Consider the following 26285-nt stretch of genomic DNA (forward strand, 5'->3'; position numbering starts at 1 on the left):
GATTGCCAAACAACGCTCAGTACAAATCGGTATTAATCATGTGGAAATCAGTACCAGTCAAGCTAATTTCATTTTAAACAAACTGGGAAATTAACTATAAATGTTATTTCTCATTCTGCAACATGAAATACTGAACCAAAAAGAACTATTTCTTTGTTGAAAAGCTGCAAGTCTCTGTTTTGCCAGCAGATGAGTCTACTTAGGTTTATATTGTTAAATCAAAATAATATCTTAAGGGCACAATGGTGCAAAAAACAAAGTTTACGAGTAGCAAAGAAATGCAATTCTCATTCATTATCCATCTGCTTAAACAGATTTAAAACAAATGCTAGTGAATGTCATTTATGTGTTGGTGATACAGAGTAAGGGCTTGTCTACATTACCACGCGAGGTCGATCTAAGATATGCAACTTCAGCTATGTGAATAGCGTAGCTGAAGTCAACGTACTTAGATCTACTTACCGCGGAGTCTTCACTGCAATAAGTCGACAGCTGACGCCCTCCCATCAACTCTGCTTGTGCTTCTCGTTCTGGTGGAGTACCGGAGTCGATGGGAGAGCGCTCAGCGGTCAATTTATCGTGTCTATACTAGACTAAATAAATTGACCCATGCTGGATCGATCGCTGCCCCCTGATCCGGCAGGTAGTATAGACAAGCCCAAAGACATGAAGTACAGGAGACATGGAAACATAGTACAAAAAGTCAGAGTCACAAAACAACAACAAACAAATACATACATAGTAGTCTGGCAAGAAAAGAGAACAGATTTCAAAGACAAAAATATGTTTGAGCAGAAGTAAAGAGACACATGGGAAGTGCCCAGCAGCAAGGTGTTGAGACACATGTAAGGCACAGGGTAACAAAAATGCACTTTTTAAAATTATTTCATGCTATTTGCAGGGCATCTCCTTGTGTCTTTCTCAAATCTATCGGTCCACATCCTCTTCCACAACTCTCTTTTCCCTCTGATCTGTTCGCTCTTTTCTCAAGATGCCTTAGAACTGTGCGGCAAGAAAGGTTAGAAGTCTAAACAGCAACTTTTTCAGGATCAGTTTTTTACTTGTTTGTGTTTCAAACTTTAAGTCCAAGATCAAGATCATAACAACATTATGTAAACTTACATTTATACCTCCTTTCATACAGAAAGGACTCAGTATCTTTATTTATATATGCACGTTTAGATGCCTATTTATAATTGTTTTTCGAGCATATTATAACATTGCTAGGTGCCTCACAAAATAAATAAAAACCAGGCCCTAGCCCCAAAGAGCATATCATGTAAATTAAACATGACAGAATATGTGAGGATCCTAACTAAATTAAAGGGGGGTGAAGTAGACAGAAAGCATGTGGGGGACAATGCTAACATGGTGTGGTATTTCTTTTGGTTTACAGGTCTGTCACATCTTACGCACATTTAACATGCGCGATTTCAGCTTTACGTGGTCGGCAAAAACAAAAACAAAAAAAAGAGAAAAATAACAATTTTAATGCTATATCTGTAGTGCAGGCAATTCTGCCCACCATTACACTCAATGTAATTTTGATTATACGCGATTTTCGCTTTACGCACTGACTGTATTTATTTTTTGTTACCTTTCTTTTCCCTGCACACTTCTTGTAGATATGAGGGCTGAAGTGACTTTTTAGGAGGGAACTAAAGAAGATGAGGAAAGTTGCAATGAACAGGGCTGGGGAGTGCATTCTAAGCATTGGGATCAGCACAGACAAAGAGAGTGAGATGATCTTAGGGAAGGAGATGAAAGGAGCACCAAGGCTGACATTAGTGGTGGAGCGGATAGGGTAGTGAGATGTGCATAGCATACTCTAGGAAGCCATTAAAAGAATACCAAAATTATACAGATATAGTATACACATGTACTTATCCGTACATATTCAGATACACATTTTATATATGTTCCCACAGATACATATACATATGCACATATTATAGGAACTATTTCATCCATCAGCACAGTAAAGCTACATCTGGATGAAACATTGCATCTGTTCAATACTTCACAGCAAAATTATAGACCAGTGTACAACAGGAAGTAAATAACATAAGATCCAGCAGAAACTATACTAGGATTGAAAATGTCTACTCTGCAAATCATCAGGATTGTGTTTTTATATTTATAGCTTTCCTGTTAGAAGCAAAGACAAGTAACTAACACCTCCTACACACACACACAAAGATGCACTATGAAGCAAGCCAAGCCTCCTAGAATCTGGGAGAGGTGAAGAGCAGAATCTTCTATGGAAAATATTAAGGGAATCTAATTTACTGTATTTAGCAATTAGAAACTATGGTGATGATACTCAACCAATTCCCATAATATAGATTAACAGATTTAAGTTGCATCTGAAACAATGCAATTCCAGCCTCACAGTCCCGTCCCCTCCAACACCATGCTGAGACATTTGCTCAGCACTGATTCAGTGGGAAGAGTGCTGACTATTGAACCACCGAAGCCACCACATTTGGGTATTACTTGGAATCAGTCATTCAGGTGCATACTAAGCTCTCCTTAAGCTTATGAGGTCAGATGTTATCAGAGACTGAAGTAATATGGCAGCACATAAAAAAAGGTTACTATGAATGAACACTTCTGCTGAAAATAGCATATTACCTTAAAACATTCATGATGCAGTTTTCTTGCAGTTATTTAAACACTTGTGTATTTTGGCACAGATGAGCATGGTCCTTACAGAATAATATAGCATTATGCTAAATTTAAAACATTAGTAAACATGGAGTACAACACTAAATTTTTGTGGTAAAGAAATAATTATGAGCTTAGAAACAAGGATAGTTTAAAATTAGTTATTGAAATTATTTGAGATATGATAAAAACTTTTTTCCCCTTACCCAAGACTAGGAACCTCCTCTTCATTTACCAAGTCAGAAAGAAGGAAATGGTGCTTTGCTGTTAGAAACCGGTTTATCACTGATTCTCTAACCTGGAAACATAACCAATTGTATGTCTTATCCAAATTCACTGAAAATACATGTGGTTCAATTTACTAAAAAGGAGAATTATGTTTCTTAATCTCCCCATCATAAAAAAAGGGGCATGTTCAGGGATCCCTTTCCATAGATACTTCCTCTGCACAAAATACTACCCCATTCTAGGAGTAATTGACTCCTCTAGATGCAGCCTCGGTAGTTGTCCCATACTAAAGAGCTTAAGTCCAGGTCAGTACACCTGGTAAAGGGAATGGAAAAAATAAGAGGAATTCTTTGAACATGCACTCTTTCTCTTTCCAGATTCCAGTGGAGAAGAGTCCACACTACAAACTCAACATAACTCACTGACAATTTTTTTTGATTACCTTAACAAAGAGTCAAAGTAAGGGGTTAAAACAGATTGATGAAACAGTGTGAAGAAGCTTTCACTCCTCCTAACTATACTATATCAATTCTGTGGCTATATAGAGCACTTCAGATTCCAGGACTGTCAATGAGGACCTTTTTCAAGCACTATATTTGCAATAAAATATATAGTTTAGGGCTATTGATTAATCGCAGTTAACTCACGTGATTAACTAAAAAAAATTAATTGAAATTAAAAAAATTAATCATGATTAATCACAGTTTTAATTGCACTGTTAAACAGAATACCAATTGATATTTATTAAATATTTTGATGTTTTTGTACATTTTTCAATATATTGATTTCAATTATAACACAGAATACAAAGTGTACAGTGCTCACTTTATATTATTTTTATTACAATATTTGCATATTGTAAAAATGATAAACAAAAGAAACAGTATTTTTCAATTCACCTCATACAAGTACTATAGTGTAATCTGTTTATCATGAAAGTGCAACTTACAAATGTAGATTTTTTTGTTACATAACTGCACTCAAGAACAAAACAACGTAAAACTTTAGAGCTTACAAGTCCACTCAGTCCTACTTCTTGTTCAGCCAATCCTCAAACAAGTCTGTTTACATTTACGAGAGATAATGCAGCCGGCTTCTTATTTACAATGTCATCTGAAAGTAAGAACAGGTGTTCACATGGCACTTTTGTAGTGGCATTGCAAGATATTTACTTGCCAGATATGCTAAACATTTGTATGCCCCTTTATGCTTTGGTCACCATTCCAGAGGACATGCTTCCATGCTGATGACTTTCATTAAAAAAAAAGTGTAAATTAAATTTGTGACTGAACTACATGGGAAAGAATTAAATGTCTCCTGCTTTGTTTTATCCACATTCTGCCATATATTTCATGTTACAGCAGTCTCAGATGATGACCGAGCACATTTTTCTTTTTAAGAAGACTTTCACTGCAGATCTGACAAAACGCAAAGAAGGTACCAATGTGAGATTTCTAAAGATAGCTATAACACGCAACCTAAGGTTTAAGAATCTGAAGTGCCTTCCAAAATCTGAGAGGGATGAGGCATGGAACGTGCTTTCAGAAGTCTTAAAAGAGCAACACTCCAATGTGGAAACTACAGAACCCAAACCACCAAAAAAGAAAATCAGTCTTCAGCTAGTGGCATTTGACTCAGATGATGAAAATTAACATACGTCGCTCTGCATTGTTTTGGATCGTTATCAAGTAGAACCCCTCTAAAACTGTTCTCTGGAATGGTGGTTGAAGAATGAAGGACCATATGAAACTTTAGCGCATCTAGCATGTAAATATCTTGCGATGCCGGCTACAACAGTGCCATGCGAACATCTGTTCTCACTTTCAGGTGACATTGTAATCAAGAAGCGGGCAGCATTATCTCCTGCAAATATAAACAAACAATTGGCTGAACAAGAAATAGGACTGAATGGACTTGTAGGCTCTAAAGTTTTACATTGTTTTATTTTTGAATGCAGCAATTTTTTTGTACATAATTCTACATTTGTAAGTTCAACTTTCATGGTAAAAAGATTGCACTACAGTACTTGTTCTAGGTGAATTGAAAAATACTATTTCTTTGTTTTTTTCCAATGCAAATATTTATAACAAATATGAAGTCAGCACTGTACACTTTGTATTGTGTTGTAATTGAAATCAATATATTTGAAAATGTAGAAAACATCTAAAATATTTAAAGAAATGGTATTCTATTATTGTTTAACAGTGTGATTAATCACGATTAATTTTTTAAATCACTTCACAGCCCTAATATAATTTAAAATTCTTAATTCTTTCAATTTCCAATGGAGCAAACAATCCTGTGCTAACAGAGAGAAGCAGAATGGAAGGCTTCTTGGGGGCTTGAGAGAGAGAGAGACTCTAATCAGTAGAACTTGCAGCTTGAAAACTATATTAATAATTAACAATTTGAGAGTGTCTGCAATATTTTCTTACTATACTATTTTCTTACTATAATTTTACACTTAATCCCTCCTGCCAACATCATTATACCTTTGTATTATAGTAACTGCTTTATAGTATTAATACAATACTAAATAGTTTCATATAACTTGTCTCCCCATTTCTATTATTTTCAAAAGTTTTGAATTAAGCCATAAAAACTCTCTCTGTGTGGAAACTATAGCTATCCAAAGGACTCTGCTTTAGATCAATTTTTCAAATGTAATTCGTGATTACATCTGCAACTTTTCACTTATAAAATGCAGTAAAAATGTGTTTGGATTGTACTTTAAAAATTCTTAAATAGAGTAGTAACAAAAAAAAAAAAGTAAGAAAGATCAATACTGACTCTTTTTGCATTTCTTACCTTCTGGAGATACTTGGCAACTAAAGCTCTGTGTGCATCTAGGTGATCTTTGCTGTCAATTACATCCCTCTCATGGAGCCTTTTCTCATAGTTCTAAGGGTAAATACAAAAAATAAGTTTGTGATTTGCTGTCTCTTCTAGTGTTTTATGTCACATAAGGAAATAGTGATCATATTATTCACATAAACATATAGGATCAAAATAAGCAAATGGAGGGAAGGATAGCTCAGTGGTTTGAGCATTGGCCTGCTAAACCCAGGGTTGCGAGCTCAATCCTTGAGGGGGCCTGGCTGGATGGGAGGGCATAAGCCAAATGTATTCAAAGTTTTATTATGTGCTAGTCAAAGAAGTTTCTGTAGAACCTGCAGACTGTAAGGAACCACTAGTTGCAACTTTTTTTTGTGATTAATTATTCAGACTTTTTATTCTGTTTTTGAAAAATGAATAAACATAGCAATAGGGAAAGAAAGAAATACACAAAATGGCATGAAGGCCTAATAAAACATATGTGATGTACAGAATCAGGGAAATGTAGAAATGAAGGTTACTCTCTCACAAGACGGATTCTGCATAACACTCATGGAGATGTGTTAATGATGCAGCTAACAGTGGATTATTTCATAGCAGTGTCTATCAGATCATTCTGACACCCCTCCTGCCCCTCTCCTTCCTATATACTCCAAGAGCAACAGTATAAAAGAGGGCTTGATACTCCAGCTGCCACAATTCCTTCCACAGCATCTTCAGGTCCAAAATTGTAATCAGGACTCTGAAGAAGCTGGGTAGGTGGGCGGGAATGAAAGTCTATCTCAGAGAATATTGGCTACAGGTAAGTAACCTTCATTTCTTCTTCAGGTGGCCTTTGCCCTTCCCAATAATGGGATCGCTTGATAAACAGGGCTGTCATCTGAAGAGGGTGGGACATGGTGTCCTAATTAACTCAATTGGGATGCTAGATATAGTGCGTAAAAGTTTTGTAAATGGGTGAACAGAGCTCCATTTAACAGCTCTGCAAATTTCTACAATGGGAATACACCTAAGGCATGCCAAGAAGGCCACTGCGACAGATGTTATGAACACATGGAATATTCCAGGACTATTATATTGACTTTACGGTATACATATCACTATGGGCTAACTCATGGTTGTATTCTTGGTTCCCTGGGGAGTTACAGGGCTTTTTGCAGGAGCTAAAATAACTAGGGGGTAATTAATGCAAATCTCTAAGGCAAGTAAAAAGCCTGGGAAAGTTTTGCCCCCTGGGAGTAATTGCATAGACTGTTTGACCTGGTTTAATAGGCCTGGCAAACACAGAACTATAAACTGTCTGAAGTGGTTGGCCTGATGCAGGGAGAATGGTCGTTTTCACCCGTCCAAAGAACTGACATGAAACTGTGACCAAGAGATACAGACACTGTGGAAAGTGCCTGAAGAACTTTAATCCTACCAGCATCCCCATGTGGAAGATGGGTAACTGCCCTGTAAGAGAAGATTACTCACCCTGTGCAGTAACAGAGGTTCTTTGAGATCGTTGTCCCTGTGGGATTAATCTGCATTCCTGCACCTGCAATTGGAGAGTTTCAGTAGCAGCGCCTGGTTGGTTCACACATGCACTGTCCCTGTCTCATGCCTCCTCTGGTGGTTACATAGTGCTGTGTGCCCAAACCCCCCTCAGTTCCTTCTCTATCGCAGAGTCCCTAACAGAAAACTCTGATTTAGGGGGGAGGAAGGAGGGTAGTGGCGCACTCACAGGAACAACCATCTCGAATAACCTAGTTATTGCACAGAGTGACCTTCTCCTCTTCTTCAAGGAGTGTCACTGTGCGTGTTCCACTTTAGGTGCCTGTAGAGCAGTCCCCTTCATTGGACAGAAGGGGCTTTGCAGGGCCGGTGCCAGGCACCAGTGAAGAAAGCAGGTGCTCAGGGAGGCCAATGGAAAGAGGCGGTATGTCCGGGTCTTCGGCGGTGGGTCCCTCAGTCCCTCTGGAGCAAAGGACCTGCTACCAAATTGCCGCCGAAGAATAAAGCGGCACAGTAGAGCTGTCGCTTAAGTACAATATCTTTTTTTTTTCCTGCTTCGCCGCTTGGGGCAGCAAAAAAGCTGGAGCCAGCCCTGGGGCTTCAGAGTTGTATTCGTGGTGAATGATAAAACCGTGAGTCCAAGCTGAGTGTCTGATGTCAAGTCCTGCTGTATTGCATGGTGCTCTGTGCACATGCCCAGGTTGCAGCTATGCAGATGTCCATGATGGGTACATTGTTGAGAAAGGCTATTGATGTAGAAAGTGATCTGATGGAGTGCGTGTGGGTCCCCAGTGGGGGTTGTAGTTATTGCTGATGGTAGCAAAGATCAGTGCACCCAGAGATCCATTTCGAGTCCCTTTGCTTGGCTATGGCGGCTCCTTTAGATCTTTCTGTGATAGGAAGAAATAACTTTGGTGACTTTCTGAAGGGTTTAGTCCTCTGAACGTAAAATGCTAGTACCCTTCTGACGTCCAGGACATTTCTCGTCTGTTCCTATGAGGATGGAAAGCTGTGATTGACGTGGGGTGTACTTTGATTAAGCAAATTGGCAGATTTGATTTCTTAAATTCCAGTATATAATCTAATATCATTGGTAAAGGAGAGGTCTATTGTAGCACTATATGTGGAATCTCTTCATTTGTGCAGGCAAGTATATTGTTTAGTAGACCATCATCTGCAATTTAATAGTATGGTCCTTACAGATAAATTAACCTGTCCATCATGCTCTGATTTACTGTCAGATTGTGGATCCAATCTTGGATCAGAGGAAGTAAATGAAGGGAAAACTAATGGTTTTGGCTTTCTTAAAATTGAAAAGAGGGAGACACACCTCTCTGGTGAGCCCACAGGTATTCTAGAAAGAAGGAATGAAAGGTCTGGGAAAACCTAAATCTTCTCGGTGATCTGCCCATCAGGAGAGTTGGATCAGGAAGTAGCTCTGAGGCTTTTCTTTTATTCCCCTTATCAATGGCTATGCAGGTAACTGCACAACCTTTGGATCTGAATCTATCTGCACAGCCACCTGATTTATTTAGTGTGTGCATACTCGTCTAGCCAAGCGATGGCATCTTCAGTGGCGTGATGCAGTTCTTCTAAGCCACCACGGACCCTAGTCAGCAGGCATTCATCAACAATGAGCATCATTGTCTGTGTTGCGCCACAGCTGCACAAAGGGCTGTCACGAAGGCCCCTGCAATACTGGTTGGCTGCACAGAGACCTTGCCTGGTCCAGAACCTGTTCAACAGGGACCATTGGCCATGGGGCAGGTCAAAACCAGGCAGGCAAATTGTGGGATCGGTGACAATGGACTAGTGCCAAGTGATGAACCTGGGCATCTATCATTATAGCATGTGCTTATAGCACTGAGGAGTTGGAACTGACATCTGGAACAGCTACGTTCAGTACATCAAGGACACAGGCCCTTCTTTAGAGATTTACCCAGTTTGGTGGCCTTAATTTTTGACCTAGATTCCGAGGAGGTTTTCAGAACCAAGCATGAGGGAACTGAAAGGGACCCAAAGCAGTGTTTGACTCTGCTAACAGGAGCTGTATCTCACATCTTTATCCAGAAGGAGAGGTGATAGATTTGAAGAGGTGCTCCTACTAGGACTGGATGCAGATTATGAGAATGTCCTTCCCCCAACCAAGCCAGACACCTGGTATGTCATAGGATCTGTAAGTCAGTACTGACATATGGGAACTAATAAAATAAATAACATTTAATAGAATCATAGAATATTAGGGTTGGAAGAGACCTCAGGAGGTCATCTAATCCAATCCCCTGCTCAAAGCAGGATCAACACCAACTAAATCATCCCAGCCAGGGCTTTGTCAAACCAGGTCTAAAAAACCTCTAAGGATGGAGATTCCACCACCTCCCTAGGTAACTCATTCCAGTGCTTCACCACCCTCCTACTGAAATAGATTTTCCTAATATCCAACCTAGACCTCCCCCACTGCAATTTGAGACCATTGCTTCTTGTTCTGTCATCTGCCACCACTGAGAACAGCGAGCTCCATCCTCTTTGGAACTCCCCTTCAGGTAGTTGAAGGCTGCTAAAAAATCCCCCTTCACTCTTCTCTTCTGCAGATTAAATAACCCCAGTTCCCTCAGCCTATCCTCATAAGTCATGTGCCCCAGCCCTCTAATCATCTTTGCTGCCCTCCGCTGGACTCTCTCCAATTTGTCCACATTCATTCTGTAGTGGGGGAGCCAAAACTGGATGCAGTACTCCAGGTGTGGCCTCACCAGTGCCGAATAGAGGGGAATAATCCTACTAATATAGCCCAATATGTCTACTAATCTAGCCCAATATGTCTACTAATATAGCCCAATATGCCCTGAACTCTTCAATGAGCTTGAACTCAAAAAGGAAGCTTACAAGAAGTGGAAATTTGAACAGATGACTAGGGAGGAGTATAAAAATATTGCTAGAGCATGCAGGGGTGTAATCAGGAAGGCCAAGGCACAACTGGAGTTGCAGCTAGCAAGAGATGTGAAGAGTAACAAAAATATGACTAATATAGCCCAATATGCCTACTAATATAGCCCAATAATCCTACTTATATAGCCCAATATGCTGTGAAATCTTCAGTGAGCTTGAACTCAAAAAGGAAGCTTACAAGAAGTGGAAATTTATTCCCTCCGAATACAGGCGAATAATCACTTCCCTCAATCTGCTAGCAATGCTCCTACTAATGGCCTTTTTGGCAAAAAGGGCACACTGCTGACTCATAACCAGCTTCTTGTCCACTGTAATCCTCAGGTCCTTTTCTGCAGAACTGCTGCTTAGCCAGTCGGTCCCCAGCCTGTAGCGGTGAATGGGAGTCTTCCTTCTTAAGTGCAGGACTCTGCACTTGTCCTTGTTGAACCTCATCAGATTTCTTTTGGCCTAACCCTCCAATTTGTCTAGATCACTCTGGACCCTATCCCTACCCTCCAGCATATCTACCTCTCCCCACATCTTAGTGTCATCTGCAAACTTGTTGAGGGTGCAATTCATCACATCATCCCGATCATTAATAAAGATGTTGAACAAAACCAGCCCCAGGACCGACCCCTGGGGCATTTCGCTTGATACCAGCTGCCAACTAGACATTTAGCCAGACGATCTAGCCAGCTTTTTATCCGCCTTATAGTCCATTCATCCAATCCATACTTCTTTAACTTGCTGGCAAGAATACTGCGGGAGACTGTTTCAAAAGCTTTGCTAAAGTCAAGCTATATAACATCCACCACTTTCCCCATATTCACAGAGAAAATTATCTCATCACAGAAGGCAATCAGGTTGGTCAGGCATGACTTGCCCTTGGTGAATCCATGCTGACTGTTCCTGATCACCTTCCTCTCCTCCAAAAGCTTCAAAATTAATTCCTTGAGGACCTGCTCCATGATTTTGCCAGGGACTGAAGTGAGGCTGACCTGTCTGTAGTTCTCCAGTTTTTCTTTCTTCCCTTTTTAAAATATAGGCACTATATTTGCCTTTTTCCAATCGTCCGGGACCTCCCCCAATCACCACAAATTTTCAAAGATAATGGCCAATGGCTCTGCAATCTCATCAGCCAACTCCCTCAGCACCCTCGGATGCATTAGATCTGGACCCATGCACTTGTGCATGTCCAGCTTTTCTAAATAGTCCTTAACCTGTTCTTTCACCACTGAGAGCTGCTCACCTCCTCCCCATACTGTGTTGCCCAGTGCAGCAGTCTGGGAGCTGACCTTGTCTGTGAAGACTGAGGCAAAAAAAGCATTGAGTACTTCAGCTTTTTCCACATCTGTCACTATGTTGCCTCCCCCATTCAGTAAGGGTCCCACACTTTCCCTGACCTTCTTCTTGTTGCTAACATACCTGTAGAAACCCTTCTTGTTACACTTCACATCACTAGCTAGCTCCAACTCCAATTGTGCCTTGGCCTTCCTGGTTACACCCCTGCATGCTCTAGCAATATTTTTACACTCCTCCCTAGTCATCTGTTCAAATTTCCACTTCTTGTAAGCTTCCTATTTGAGTTCAAGCTCATTGAAGATTTCACTGTTAAGCCAAGCTGGTCACCTGACATATTTGCTATTCTTTCTGCACTTCGGGATGGTCTGTTCTTGTGCCCTCAATAAGGCTTCTTTAAAATAAACAAAGCTGAAATTTCCAATACAAATGCTAACTAATTAAGAAATCTAACTAAGGCACAGTTTCTTTGAAGAGATTGGATCCAGCCTGGACAGGTTCCTGGTCCACCTGCTGAGACATTTGGAAGGAGCTGAGGTGGCTGGAGTGCCACAAACTCTTTTATAGCTTCATCCTCAGAATGTTCAATAAAAGTAAAAGGAGGGGTAGGGGAGCACTCTAACAGGCACTGCTATGAAACATTCAACTGTCAGTTACACCACCAGTGCATCCCATGGGTGGGAAGGTACAGGGGTCAACTGAAGAACCTTAAACGACATCAAAGACCCAGGATCACAGAAGGATGTTTAGATAAAACATGAAAAAGAAAACACTATGGGCTTGATTGTTCCCCCCAATATTTGCTTCAGTTCAGTAGTATTGTTCTCTTTAGCCCCTCCAAAGAATTGGAGGAATGTTAATAAAGTTGGTGCCTCAATTAACTTTTGCACAACCTCTCTTGACTTTTCATGTTCGGAATTCTCCTTTAAAAGAGAGTTCCAAATAGACTGGTGGATAGAGGAGATTGTTGTAGTGCAGCTCCACTTAAATCTTCTTCCTCCAGAGTCTGTTCCAGTAGCTTTTCTTTGGAAGGAGACAATTAAATTCTAGATTCAGCTAACATGAGGTATATTTAAAGTGAAATAATATTTTGACTTACACTCCGTGTAATCCTTTTGGAGTCAATGTTGTTGAAGTCAGGGTAGAATTTGGCCCTCAAAGTAATGAGGAACTGACTTTATCAAGCCAAATATTACTGAAGATAATACTGATAAATATTTTATTAAGGACCATAATTTAAATAATTTCAGACAACAACCTACTTCAAAAAGTTTTTCAGTTATTTCTCTTTCAAGTAAAGGGACTTGCTTATAATTTCGGAACTCTGCCACCTCTCTGTGTCTGAGTTGTAGGAGTTGGAATCTTTTTGATCTGTTAAGTTCCTCATCTAAAGCAAAATTAAACTCTTGCTGCAATTGCTCCAGTCTGAAGAAACCAGGAACACAAGCATCTCCACTAGTGGCAACCTAAATAACAAAGGCAAATATTAAAAGTTCAATTCAGAGTGAAAAATGTCCACAAATATTTTTTCAGTGGGTTGACTAATTCATTAGATATATTGCCAAGAGCTTCATTGTAACCCAAACCAGTCTGAATATGCCAAAATATAATATAAATATTTAATATTTTAAAATAAGGTTTTTAATAATTTTTAGTTTTTAGTAAGAATATAGTGGAATTTAATTCATTCACAATTCAAATGTAATATAAAATATTGTAATAACTGTTGTGACAACTGAAGCTACATATATCAACATATAAAGGAAAACTATGGTACAGTATAATAAATTAGGCCCCAGTCTTGCAAAGACAGTCATATGTAGGGCCCTACCAAATTCACAGCCATGAAAAACACATCATGGACCATGAAATCTGGTCTCCCTCTGTGAAATCTGGTCTTTTGTTTGCTTTTACCATATATTATACACATTTCATGGGGGAGACCAGAGTTTCTTAAATTGGGGGTCCTGACCCAACACGAAGTTGCAGGGGGATAGGATAGTTACCTGTTCCATAACTGGCATTCTTCGAGATGTGTTGCTCAGGTTTATTCTTCAGTAGGTGTGCGTCCTTGCCATGTGCACCGGTGTCAGAAGTTTTTCCCTTAGTAGAACCCACACTGGGGGAGCACCACTGCGATCCCTGGAGTGGCGCCTCTATATCACGCTATAAGGGGAGCTGCATGCTCCGCCACCCTCGGTTCCTTCTTGCCAGACAACCCCAACAGAGGGGAAGGAGGGCAGGATGTGGAATACACCTGAGCAACACATCTCGAAGAACGCCAGTTATGGAACAGGTAACTGTCCTTTCTTCAAGTGATTGCTCATGTGTACCCCATAGTAGGTGACTTCAAGCTATATCTGATGGAGGTGGGTAGGATTTTAAGGGTTTCCAGGATGCAGTACCGCCCTAACAAACCCAGCATCATCCTTCACTTGGGAGACGATCACATAATGCGAAGAAAATGTGTGGACAGAGGACCACGTGGCAGCCCTACAGATGTCCTGGATCGGGACATGGGCTACATTGGCAGCCGATGAGGCCTGAGCTCTCGTTGAGTGCACCCTGACGATCGGCGGCAGGGAAACCCTTGCCAGGTCATAACACATGCATATGCACGAGGTGAGCCACCGGGAAAAGTGCTGGGTGGAAATGGGCTGCCTCCTTGGCCGACGCAACAAACAGCTGCAAGGATTTCCAGAACAGCTTGGTCCGGTCCGGGTAGAAGGCCAGTTCCCTATGCACACTGAGAGTGTGAAGGCGGTGTTCCTCGTGGAGGAATGGGGCTTAGGACAAAGCATCGGGAGGAAAATGGCCTGTTCCATATGGAAGGTGGAGACCACCTTCAGGAGGAATGCAGAGACCACCCTCAGGAGGAATGCGAGGTGTGGGTGAAGCTGGACCTTATCCTTGTGGAAGTTCTGAGGTCAAGGCCCTGACCTCCGAGACATGGTGGGCTGACGTGATAGCTACAAAGAATGCTACCTTCCATGAAAGGTGAGACCAGGAACATGTGGCCAAGGGTTCAAAGGGAGGTCCCGAGAGACGGGATAACACTAGGTTTAGGTCCCATTGCAGAATGGGGCTCCTAGCATACGGAACGAACGGTCCAGTCCTCTTAGAAAGTGGGAGGTCATAGTGTGAGAAAAGACTGATTGGCCCTGCACTGGCGGATGGAAGGCCAATATGGCTGCCAAATGTACCTTGACAGAGGCGAGAGCTAGCTCTTTGGTCCTAAGGAACAGGAGATAATCAAGAACAATCTGGAGTGGTGCGGACGATGGGCAGGTTCCCTGCTCCGCTGCCCACCTAGAGAATCTGGACCACTTTGCCAGGTATGGCCATCGCATGGACGGCTTTCTACTTTCCAGCAGGACTCATTTGACATCCTCTGAACATCTCCCCTCCTCCTCATCTAACCACTGAGCAATGACTCTGTCAGGTGGAGTGCAGCTAGGCTGGGATAGAGAAGGCGGCCTCCTTCCTGGGAGAGGAGGTCCAGACGAAGTGGTAGCCTCCGCAGGGGGGCCGCTAAGAGGTGCAGGAGGGTCCCATACCAGTGTTGTTGGGCCCAGTCTGGTAACCCGCATCCTTGCCAATGATGGGGAAGGGTGGGAAGGTAAAGAAAAGCTGGCCTAACCACTGCAGGAGGAGCGCGTCTGAGATTGCCCCCTTCCCCACTCCTCCCCTGGAGCAGAACTGGAGACAGCACAAGTTCTGGTCGGTTGCAATGAGGTCGGAAGAGCTGGTGGGTGACCTCCAAGCGGAGCGACCACTCATACTGGTGGGAGACAACCCTGCTGAGGCAATCAGCTCGCACATTGCGGACGCCGAGTAGGTGGAAGGCTTGCAGGGAGATATCTTGGGCTATCCAGAATTCCCATAGGCTCAGGGCTTCCAGGCACGGGGCCGAGGAATAAGTTTCGCCTTGCCTGTTGACGTAGTACATTGGAGGCCTCTGACCACCTTCCCGGGAAGCTGCATGCCGAAAGCTACTCATGCCAACCGTATTGCCCTGAACTCTCTGGCATTTATGTGGAAGGACAAGTCCGAGGCCGACCATCTCTCTTGGGTTTGAATGTTCCCTATATGAGCTCCCCATCCCAGTTCTGAGGGATCTGACACCAGGTCTAATGACAGGGAGGCTTGTTGCTCGGGAGGGACCATCACTGTAGGGAGACAACTACTTGGGGCGGTACTGTGAGATAACCTTGTCCAGCCCATCCCGGGCCTGGGAGTACTGAGAGGCTAGCCAGAGCTGTAGGGAACTCATTCTGAGGCTAGCATGGCAGAATACGTACGTGCATGCCGCCATGTGCCCAAGGATCTGAAGGCACACTCTTGCCATTTCATGGGGAATGCCATGACCAAGGCAATGAGGCCTTTGATGATCTCGAACCTGCCCAGAGGGAGAAAGGCTGTAGCCCTTAAGGAGTCCAGCATCGCCCCTATGAATTCTATGTGCTGAACTGGGACTAACATAGATTTGTTCTCATTCACTACTAGGCCGAGATCTGCGCATGTGGACAAGAGCAGCTCCACATGTGCCTGCATTTGAGATCAAGAACTGTTCTTGAGAAGCCAATCGTCCAGGTATGGGAAGATCTGCACCCCTTTCCGCCGGAGGTAGGCTGCTACCACCGCCATGCATGGTGACCCGGGTATCAGTAAGCTCAAGATGTCTCATGCGGCCTGTGCAGCCTCTGGTGTCGACAGCATCCTCACCACAGGGGAGACACGCACGGATAGAGCTGGGCTGCTCTGCTCAACACGAGTTGGAGGCCTAGGGCCTGGAGGGGATCGAGGGCTGCCTGGCTTGGGACTAGCCTCACCCCTATCCTTTTCTTGGCACCGCTGAGTGGAAGTCTTCCCTTGCTTCTTGGAAGGGGAGTGGAGCCGGCTAGTCAAGGGGACTTTGCTACACCTCGAAGATGTGGTGCCAGGTGCCGAGTATGCTCGGCATGCTGGGGTAGGAGCCAGCGCCGATTCCATCAGGAGAGCGCGAAGACTGATGTCCCTCTCCTTCTTAGTCTACGGCTTGAATGATCTACAGATCCTGCAGCACTCACTCACGTGAGTTTCGCCCAAGCAGCAGAGACACTCAGCGTGTGGTTCACTTCTGGGCATAGAATGGCGACAGGAGATGCACAACTTGAAGCCTGGGGCATGCCCCAAGCCCACTCTAACTACTTGAAAACTACTAAAAGTGACTATACCAGTAAGGTCAACTAGAGAAGCTGCAGCAAGGCTGGAGCAAGATATTCCGACTACCTTCACCAGCGGCAAGAAGGAACTGCGGGTGGGAGGAGCGCACGATATAGAGGCGCCACACCAGGGGTCGCAGTGGTGCTCCCTCAGTATGGGTACTGCTAAGGGAAAAACTTCCGACACTGGTGCATGTGGTGAGCCTGCACACCTACTGTGGAATACACAACAGCAATCATTCAAAGAAGAACACAAGGCTATTTTAGGGGGGTTGTGGTATTGCCAACCTTACTTATGCTGCCTTCAGAGCTAGGTGGCCAGAGAGCGGCAGCTGCAGGCTGGGCACCCAGCTCTGAAGGCAGTGCCCCGCCAGTCCATGCCACCCATACTTCTGTGCTGGGCGGCTAGATATTGGCAGCTGATTCCTGAGGGCCCAGCTCTGCATGCAGCAGCCCAGAAGTAAGAGTAGCAGTACCGCAACCTCCCCTACAATAACTTTGCAACCTCCCCACAACTCCTTTCTGGGTCAGGAACCCTACAATTACAACACTGAAATTTCATATTTAAATAGCTGAAACCATTAAATGTACAATTTTTAAAATCATTCGACCCAAAAACTGACCAAAATGGACCATGAATTTGGTAGGGCCCTAGTCTATGTAAGTCTTTGCAGGACTGAGGCTTGAGGTTAGCTAAGAGCAGTTTGTGAATGCTTCATTTCCATTAATGAGCTGCTACTCATTTGAGCAGTGTCATCTCCTCCAGTAGGATTACTTGCATAAACAATTGCTCCCCGCAGAGAGGGGGTTCACAATTTGGTCCGACATAAGTAGTTATTTAATTTAAAAATATGGTCGGATTCCCTTTCCATTACATCAGTTTCACACAAGTGTAACACCACTGAAATCAATGGGTTATATCAATGCAAAACTAGCTTAACATTTCAAAATCAAGTGCCCAATATCAAATTCATGTTTGTATTATTTATTAGAAGTACCACGTTTCATTTTCTCCATTCCTGTGAATGGTTCTGTCTTATCTTTCAGTTAGAGTTGCATTCCAATGATACTTCCAGCAAGGCCAGTCTTATCGTATAGTGAGACACAGAAAATGCAGCTCAGCATCTGAATGCATTTCAAAATTATGATGAGGTAGATTCTTTTTTTTCTTTTTAAATAATTAATGTCACTGTTAAATTAACTCCATCAAAAATTTAAAAAAAATCATAAGGTACATTGTGTCAACCTGATTTTCAGAGTCACACAACTGTATTTTGAAAATCGGTGTCTTAAAAAATCTCAAATTATGTCATCAGATTTTCAAGATTGTGATTTACTGTTTGGTGATTTAAAGATAAATCTCTTTAACCAAACTAATGATCTGTTCTGCAAAAACAACCTGCCCAGAAAATCTTACTGAATAAAGGAAAAATAATTTTCATGCACAGAGAAACTCTAACTCAGAATCTCCATAAGGCAGACAGTGTGTAAACCCTGTACCATAATTTGATGTTGATGAACCCTCCTCCTGCTGAAGATGGGGTGTAAAAACACCACACATCCAGTTTAAAGGTTTGATTGTCCGCTCATCTCTCCATCCAGATTATATAGAACCAGCCAGACTGGCTTGAACTTTACACATTGTAAGCTTAGGCTCCTTTCTGGCAGTGACCATGGGCTCTAGATGTACATGTATGCTTCCTAACGTGACAGCATCTGGGATCTGTAACATTTGACTCTTTTACAAACAAACAAAAAAAAAAAAAATCAATTGGAAGATTATTTTCGAAATGAAAGAGAAAGGTGAAGTGTACCGTCAATTGTTACGACTCATAGCTAAACAACAAAGACTGAGAAGTGAAACTAAGACAGAGCTAAAAAGAGCCAAAAAAAGCGTACTTTCACCCTGGTTTCAATTATGAACCTGATGACCTCATACCTCTAAACAAACACAAGATATGTTGTTACGGTCACTTACAGCCCAATTCGATTTTTTTAAGTGAATGGTAAAATTCCCATTGACTTCAATGGGAGCAAGATAATGGCTTTCAGTGAGATCAATATAATTATATTAAGCATTTAGGGACAGAGTTAGCATGAAAGTCATACAAATTAAAGTTACTGAATCCAATCTATGTTTTAATGCTGAGAGTACAAAAAAGGATTTTTTTTTTTTAAGGATTCTAAAATCTACTGATTTAGTGACTGATGCTAAATTTATGGAAAAACGGCAAGGTAGGAATATCCAAGATGTCATGTTAAACATAAGATACAGCATTGCAAATCAACTACATGTAGAATTGAACTGTTTAAAGCAGGATTATTTTTTTCACTTCCTTTAAAAGGCACACTTTTTTTTGCAAATCCCAGATTTCAACAAAATGGTTTCATTAAAGCCTCTTACCATTATCAACTGCATCAGATCTGCATTTTTTGGGTCATTTGGATCCAGCTTTGTTTCTGCTGCCCACTTGGCTAGTTTCTTCATGTCGGTTAAGCCTGAAGTGCCAATAGACGCAACAGCATCAATATTTTTTAAAGCACTGAAATGACAGTTGATACCAAAGGATTCAGTGTTAAAAAAACAGACTTTTTTTTTGGTCAGTGAAATATAACAAACATAAAGAATAATATTTTGGGGAAAAAATACTTTGACTGCAAATTCCACCACTTGGAAATATGAAATTTCATCGTACACTCGCAATAAGAAAGTAAGCAAGCTTTTGGCATTTTTCTCTTCATGACTTGTGGTGTTTTTTTGCTACAAATATTTATGATCTATAAAAGGACAGACAATGTTTTCTTTTGTGAAAAGGACAGTAAAATTAATTACCATGACAATACCACGAAGGCTTTTTGTTATGGAATTAATCAAGCTTTTGAATTTTCAGAATGGTGGTTTATGAAAGTGTTTGGAATTAAATATATTTGATATTTTGGAATGGTAGATCCTCTGTGCAACAAGAGACAAACAGAGGTAACTTCCATTAGCACTAAGGGAAGTTATATGTATGTATGCGCATCTTCAGAGTGTACCCTGAATGTAACAGGATGGTTTGCCCTTAAGGGCTACTGGGCCTAACGGCTAATGAGCCCTGATTATGAAAGGAGCTACACCTGGTTTGGATCAGGTGATTCCCCTATAAAACAGCAGCAAGAAGATGCAATAAAGGGAGGTTGCGAGAATTGTTTTCAGGAGCAAAGTTACGACAGCCCAAATGTAAGGGAACCCCTCCCCCACACTACCTCCTTTTTGGCCTCCTTTTTGAAAGGTTCAGCAGAGGTCAAGCACTGACTGGGTATATAGCCAAAATACCCTCTCACTCCTAGAGGTGATCTTTCAAGATCAGGTGTGAAGCACATAGGAGGAGGCAGCCTGCACTCCTAGTTCCATGGCACTGGTAGGCATGGACCTTACCTGTTCTATGGGCAAACAACAGACTTCAGCCAATGCAGCACTGTTCATGAGCATCGCATTCATTCATATTTTAAAAAACTCTGCTGCAGAATTGTACAGAAGTAACAGAGAACATATGAATAAGCCACTGCCTCATGCTACTAATGATCTTTCAAACTCCCACCATACAGTAAGTACAAGCTAATCAATCTAGAATAACTTTCTTTCTTGGCTGCAGTTTGGGTCAAAGAGAGTACTGGATGAATTACCATTGGGAAGAACTGTTTCTCACATTAAGAAGACAGGGAAAACTCTGAGCACGCTCAGTTAAGTCACCTAATACAACTTCCAAGAGCTGATGGCAGAGTCAGAGGGCCATATTTATCCACAGTGTAACTCCATTCAGTTCATTGGAATTACACAGAAGTGATCAACGTTACCACCACTGGGAAGGGGCAATCCACAATGCCTAGTTTGCGGCCTCACGATAGGGGACATTTTCTTATACAGACCAGGGATTAGTTTCTGTAGCTTACCAGGCTTCCAGGGATCACATGGACCAGTGGCTGGGAAGTAAATTTAGTATAGATTGAGGCCAGGTTTATTTTTAACCAATTCAATTAATAAAGAGCAACAGTGACAATACTCCGGTGCTACCCTCTTTAACACTCCTGTGGTTTAGTTTCTCTCAACTCATGATAAGAATGCCATTTAAAGTAGACAGACTGTATGCATAATATATTTTGTATAAGGGTTGTATTTCTTGGTGATGATTACCAATAATGTTCTCTTCACAGTCTAACACAAGAAACAAGAAGAAAAAACTACACTGACCCTAGTTTGCTATCTGGGCATTATAATAATTAAGGCATCAGCTGCCACTTCTTTCAGCATTTTATGAGGTCTAGCAACCAAATATTAAAAGATTAAAATGTTAATTAAAATATTTACCTAAAATATTATCTCTCTATCCTTTGCATTGGGATAAAGTGCATAAGAGAAAAAAGTTTCTGTATTTTAAAAAGCCATATGACAGTCATTGCTTGATTATTAAAAATCACCTATTTTCCAAATACTTTTAAATACCATACTATATTAAATTTTTCAACACGTCGCTGCAGCATATTACCTTGGAATCCCTGTTTTCTGCTGTGATACTAGAGGAATTAAGGGTACTCCATTTTCTCCAATTGCCCAGGAAACACTATTGGACACTTTGCCAGAGGTCATTAAAGTAATCTTATTACTACCATCAGCTTCAAATGAAAATGGCACGCCTACAACCAGGAGAAAAACAACATATACAATGATCTTTCCTGGAATTTTCAAAATTGCAGTATCCTATTGTGATTTATGAAACACTAATTCAGTATCTGTGAAAAGAATTTGCTTATTAACACCAACTAGCACCAACACCTACTCTTGGAAGAATTTGTTTTCCAAACTGCACATTGAACCACTACTAGAAGAATCTCACTTTTTCAAAAGGTTTCACGCCTGAATGGAAATCAAAAGATATATGGTTGAAAAGTCAGCCCCCAGGGAACCATGATGTACAGCCTTATGTATATCCAGTATGCTCAGTGGCCTTTAACCCACTCACTCTCTTCTGCTCAGCATCCACTTCTTTCACCTGGCCTTCCACCACTGATTTCACTCCGGTGCAGGCTGCTCCTGCTCTCTTGCCCTACCCTAGTCTCTATTGCAAATACTGACATGTATGAGTCACTCACTTCATAATAAGACTCTCATTATTATTTTTATTTTTACCTTAATTCTCCATTTTTCTACTCCTCTCTTTAGTTTATCGTCATGTCTAATTTAAGATTGGAAACTCCTTGGGACACGGTTAAAGTAATCTGTTAATCTCTAAAGAATCTGTAAAACACCATGCAATGTTATAGTACTATATAAATGTTTATTACTAAAATAAAAAAACAATAAAATGGTGGCGAGTCTGGAGTGCAGGGACTTTGAGAACTAACAGAGAAAGAAGTTATTGGGATCTCATGTTGTTGGAAGTCAAGAAAAGTGATAAAGCATTTTTACAGTGTGTAAGCAAACCTGTTAGGAAGAGTACAAACTAGTACACAAGAATATATTTTACAGGGCCAGGTTCTCAGCTGCTGTAAATCAATGATGTCAGTGGAGCCATGCTGATTTTATACTAGCTCATACTGCCTCACTACGTATATTTCTTATAGTCAAAACTTTAGAGAGGATTCTATTTTTACACAGTGAACAAACAGAACTCCTTTTAAAATCGTATAATTTTTTATTACATAAAAACTAAAAGTATTTCACAAAGTAGGACAAAAATAATCCCAGCACAAATTTAGCTAATAATGTGAACTGGGACAATTTTATATAACTCAGTCTCAGCGATTCTAAATTACGCTTTATGCCTGAGACTAGCGGAACATTAACATACAGAAATATATTTTATTTACTTGGCTAAAACTACGTAAAAGTAATATGTTGGGCTCAATCTAAGCATAAAACATTCTAATCCAAGCACCACTGAGAGTAAGCAAGAAACCATACCACTCCCAACTCCTTCATGGTCCAACATCACACGCTGGTTGCTGCTAAACTCTATTTCTTCTGTACGAGCTCTACCAGTGAGAACTGTAGTCTCAGGGACAGGTATAAACATTTCTGCTAACAAGTTAGTGCTGCTGAATCCCACTGTTTCATATATCTGAAATAAGCAAGACATAAGTAGTGAAATGCTACATTCAATTCTGGGTGCCTCATTACTACAAGATATAAGTAAGTTGGAGGGTTTTCAGAAAAAAAGCAGTTAACATGATTAAGAGGTGGAGGAATATTAGTTTGATAAGTAACAATTTAAATATTTACACATGTACAGTGTTTAAAGCAATAACTAAGTAGTGGACAAGATAATTTTCTAAGGGAATACCCAGGAGGAATCCTTGCTGACTCATAAAAATCCCTTTTGTCAACTTTGGCTGCTGAGTGTCCCCTCCACATCTCACGTGCCTGATGGCATTTAGGGCAACATCTAGACTTTAATGAAAATCCTTACTACTTTCCTACACAATATGCAACTACTGACCAACTTGGTGGTGGCAGAGACACCCCACACCAGGGAAGCTAGTGGAGGGATCACATCTCATAAGATGCAATCCTTTATTGAGCTACTATCAAATGAGAGCATGTACGCTATATCAGCCCTTAGGACAATGTAGCCTATTTCCCTCAATGTGCCTGGCCATCTCCACAGGACCATGTGCCATGACCCTGTCTTCCCTCCTGGTCCCCTTTGGGGTGGTTTGCAGCAAAAGAAGTACTAGGAGGGTCAGTTTCAGCACTACACTGAGAGAAGGGATTGCAGCTGTACCTTGTCCCTGTGCAAGAGGATGGGTGGCACAAGTGGGCATGGAAGAAAGGAGGCTAGTGTATACCTTTAACTGTCCCATGGAAAGACAGCCTGGATGATAAATGTTGCATTAGGCACCCCTTAGACATAACATTTTAACAATGGGTTATTTTAAAGTGTGCTATTGTCTGCTTCATTACATTATTGAATTACCCTTTTCCAAGTGAATGAGGCAGTTCTCAGAATTCAGAGAGTGCATCCTTCTCTATAACTCAACTTAAAAACTTGATCAAGAGTACTACATTTTTTCAAATTGTCCAGTAGTTTAATTCTATGGACAAGAGTTTCCTGAGTAGAACAGACCATAATATTTGTTTTATCTGTGATGTAAAGAGGATGTTACTCACCTTGTGCAGTAACTGACGTTCTTCGAGATGAGTGTCCCTGTGGGTGCTCCACTTTAGGTGTCGGTGTGCCCCTGCGCCTTTGATCGGAGATTTTTTGCAGCAGTACTCCTACCGGCCACGCATGCTTAGAAACCTGTCCACTCATTCTGAGTGTGTTGTATCTAGCAGAGCATGCGCGGCCAGTATCCTCAGGTTCTTCTCTACAACGAGGCTACCCAACTCGAAGTAGAGGGGGAGAGGGTGGTAATGGAGCACCACAGCCGGACACTCATCTACGAAGAACGTCGTTACTCCAGCACAAGGTGAGTAACTCCTCTTCTTCTTCCGAGAGATGTCCCCGGGGTGTCCACTTTAGGTACTCTCAAAGCAGTGTATCTCAGGAGGAGGGACTTCCGATGCTCGCAGGAATGCCGTAAGCAACATACACATGCCTAATCGAGTGTCAAGAGACGGGGGGCCTATGAGTCAAGGCATAGAATGAGTAGTATGAATGTATGATGGGAGGACCAGTGGCCGCCCTACCAGTATGTCTGAACAAGGGTACTCTCGAGGAAGGCTACAGAGGTAAGATCCGGACCAGTGGAGATGTGGCCTGATCAATGCCGGAGGTGTACGTCCCCATCCTGAAAAGAGACGGGTGCATCTCAGAGAGTGCATCTCGAAAGGCCTCTTGAGCAGAGATAGTCATGCCCTTGGAAAACGTCCGCATAGAGACAAAGAGTCCAGCGAGCCGTTCGAAGGGTGGTTCGTCCAGATAAACGGACAAGGCCCTACGCACATCAGGTGTGTGCATCATGGCCTCAAGGATGTCTTGCATTGTCGGTTCGCGGCATCAGTAAACTAGGTAGTAACTCGTATCTGGTTCATCTGAGGTGACAAGGAGCTCCGATGAACTTGCGGAAGAAATTGTGTGGGACGTTAAAAACGCCAGGAACAACTTGTCCTTGAAGAAGAGGCAGCATGGGTGGATCGCGCCACAAGCAGCTGGCTCTCGGCCTGCCGTCTGGCGGAGGTAAGGCCACCAAAAGGGCTGTTTTTCAACCTGAGAGGTGCAAAGGAGGCAGGTGGCTAAGAGCTCAAAGGGTCGGTGAGTTAAACAGGACATATAGGTAAGAAATCCTGGGAGGTGGGTAGGTGCTTAACAATTGGATATAGGATTTGGTGCCCCTGTCAGGAACCTTTGGTGACAGCAATGAGCGGTGGCTCAATGTCTGTGGGTAATGAGGATTGAGGAGAGCGCGCTGCCGGCACCCGCGGCCGTTTGCGGTGCAGGGAGAGGCACGCTGCAGGCACCGCGGCCGGTTTGGTGCCAGGAGGAGTGCGCTACCGGCACTGCGGGCCGTTTGCGACGTGCTGAGGAGGAGCAACGCTGCTGGCACCATGGCCATTTGCAGTGCCAGGGGGAGGCACTGATGGCACTGCGACCCCATTTGCTTCGTGCCAACGGGAACGGCGCGACAAGGACCTTCCTGACATGGTGAGGTCGGGTCCTGCCTCAGTGCTCTGTGGAGCTGTGGCTGAGGCATCAGAAAAAGCTGAGGCACCTGCCCTTTGTGTTTGTCAGCACAGAGGGTAGGGATCTTGCAGGAGACTCCCTTGCCCTTGTTTAAAGTCTCTCCTGTGAGACTGTTCTGGCTTCTTGCCTCCGCTCCAGGGAGGGTAAGCAACGCTGCCCACCAGTCTGATCTGGCTGGGGCGCGTGTAGGAGTGGGTTTGAAACCTTTCCCATTCCAAACAGCATCTGCTTCCGCTTCATCGCAAGTGGTGTTCATCACGCCTGGGATGTAAACAGCTGATATCTTGGATGTGGTCTTGCAAGGCACGCAATTCCAGAGTTCGCATGGTCTCGTGAACAAAGAGAGTGGGAGCGAGCCCCTCCTTGTCCTGTTGAATGTAGAACAGCAGGCAATGTTGTCTTTATATGCGTACATGCTGATTCTTGACATTAGTGGGGAGGAAGCAACGGGAAGCATTCTGAATAGCGCGAAGTTCTAGAACGTTTAGTGTAGGAAGTCTCGGCTTGAGACATAGCCGCTGTACTGTTGTGGTGAGAAGCTAGGCCGCCCAGCAGTGAAGGGCAATGCGTCGGTTGTCATCATCACAGTTGGTGGAGTCTGGAGGAAGGAGACTCCAGAACAGAGGTTTGTCCCGGGACTGTCCACGCGTATGACAGAGTCATTGACCCCATAAAGGTATGGTCAATGATTTGTTTATTGAGTGGCACGTTTGGTGTGTAAAAACTGTGTGGGCCAGCCAAGGCTGGAAGCACCTATGTGGAGACATGCAATTCTGGAAACACGAAAGTGCACGAGGCCATGTGCTCCAGCGTTGGAGGCAGTCCTCGGGCGGCGACCCGAGTGGATGCCGTGAAAGCCTTGCAGGCCAGCAGTTGTATAGTATTGACATGGTCCGGGTGGAAGGGATGCCCATCAGTTCTGGAGTCAGGCTTGCTTCTATAAAGTCAGGTGCGTTGGGTAGGACTTAAT

At 42.6% G+C, this 26285-nt stretch overlaps 1 protein-coding gene across 2 annotated transcripts in view; it reads right to left on the reverse strand.

Moving 5' to 3' along the window:
- CC2D2A (coiled-coil and C2 domain containing 2A) overlaps positions 1-26285 on the reverse strand; it is a 143414-nt gene that overhangs the window by 50500 nt on the left and 66629 nt on the right. For both annotated transcript variants that reach the window (XM_075066578.1, XM_032773944.2), the window contains exons 13-18: positions 22594-22750; positions 21179-21326; positions 19057-19195; positions 12711-12914; positions 5704-5796; positions 2874-2965 (exon numbers count right to left, since the gene is read on the reverse strand). In XM_075066578.1, coding sequence (XP_074922679.1) covers positions 2874-2965; positions 5704-5796; positions 12711-12914; positions 19057-19195; positions 21179-21326; positions 22594-22750 — 833 coding nt within the window. The remainder of the gene's footprint in view (positions 1-2873; positions 2966-5703; positions 5797-12710; positions 12915-19056; positions 19196-21178; positions 21327-22593; positions 22751-26285) is intronic.

This window comes from Chelonoidis abingdonii, chromosome 5, assembly GCF_003597395.2.
Source record: "Chelonoidis abingdonii isolate Lonesome George chromosome 5, CheloAbing_2.0, whole genome shotgun sequence".
Taxonomy (NCBI): Eukaryota; Metazoa; Chordata; order Testudines; family Testudinidae; genus Chelonoidis; species Chelonoidis abingdonii.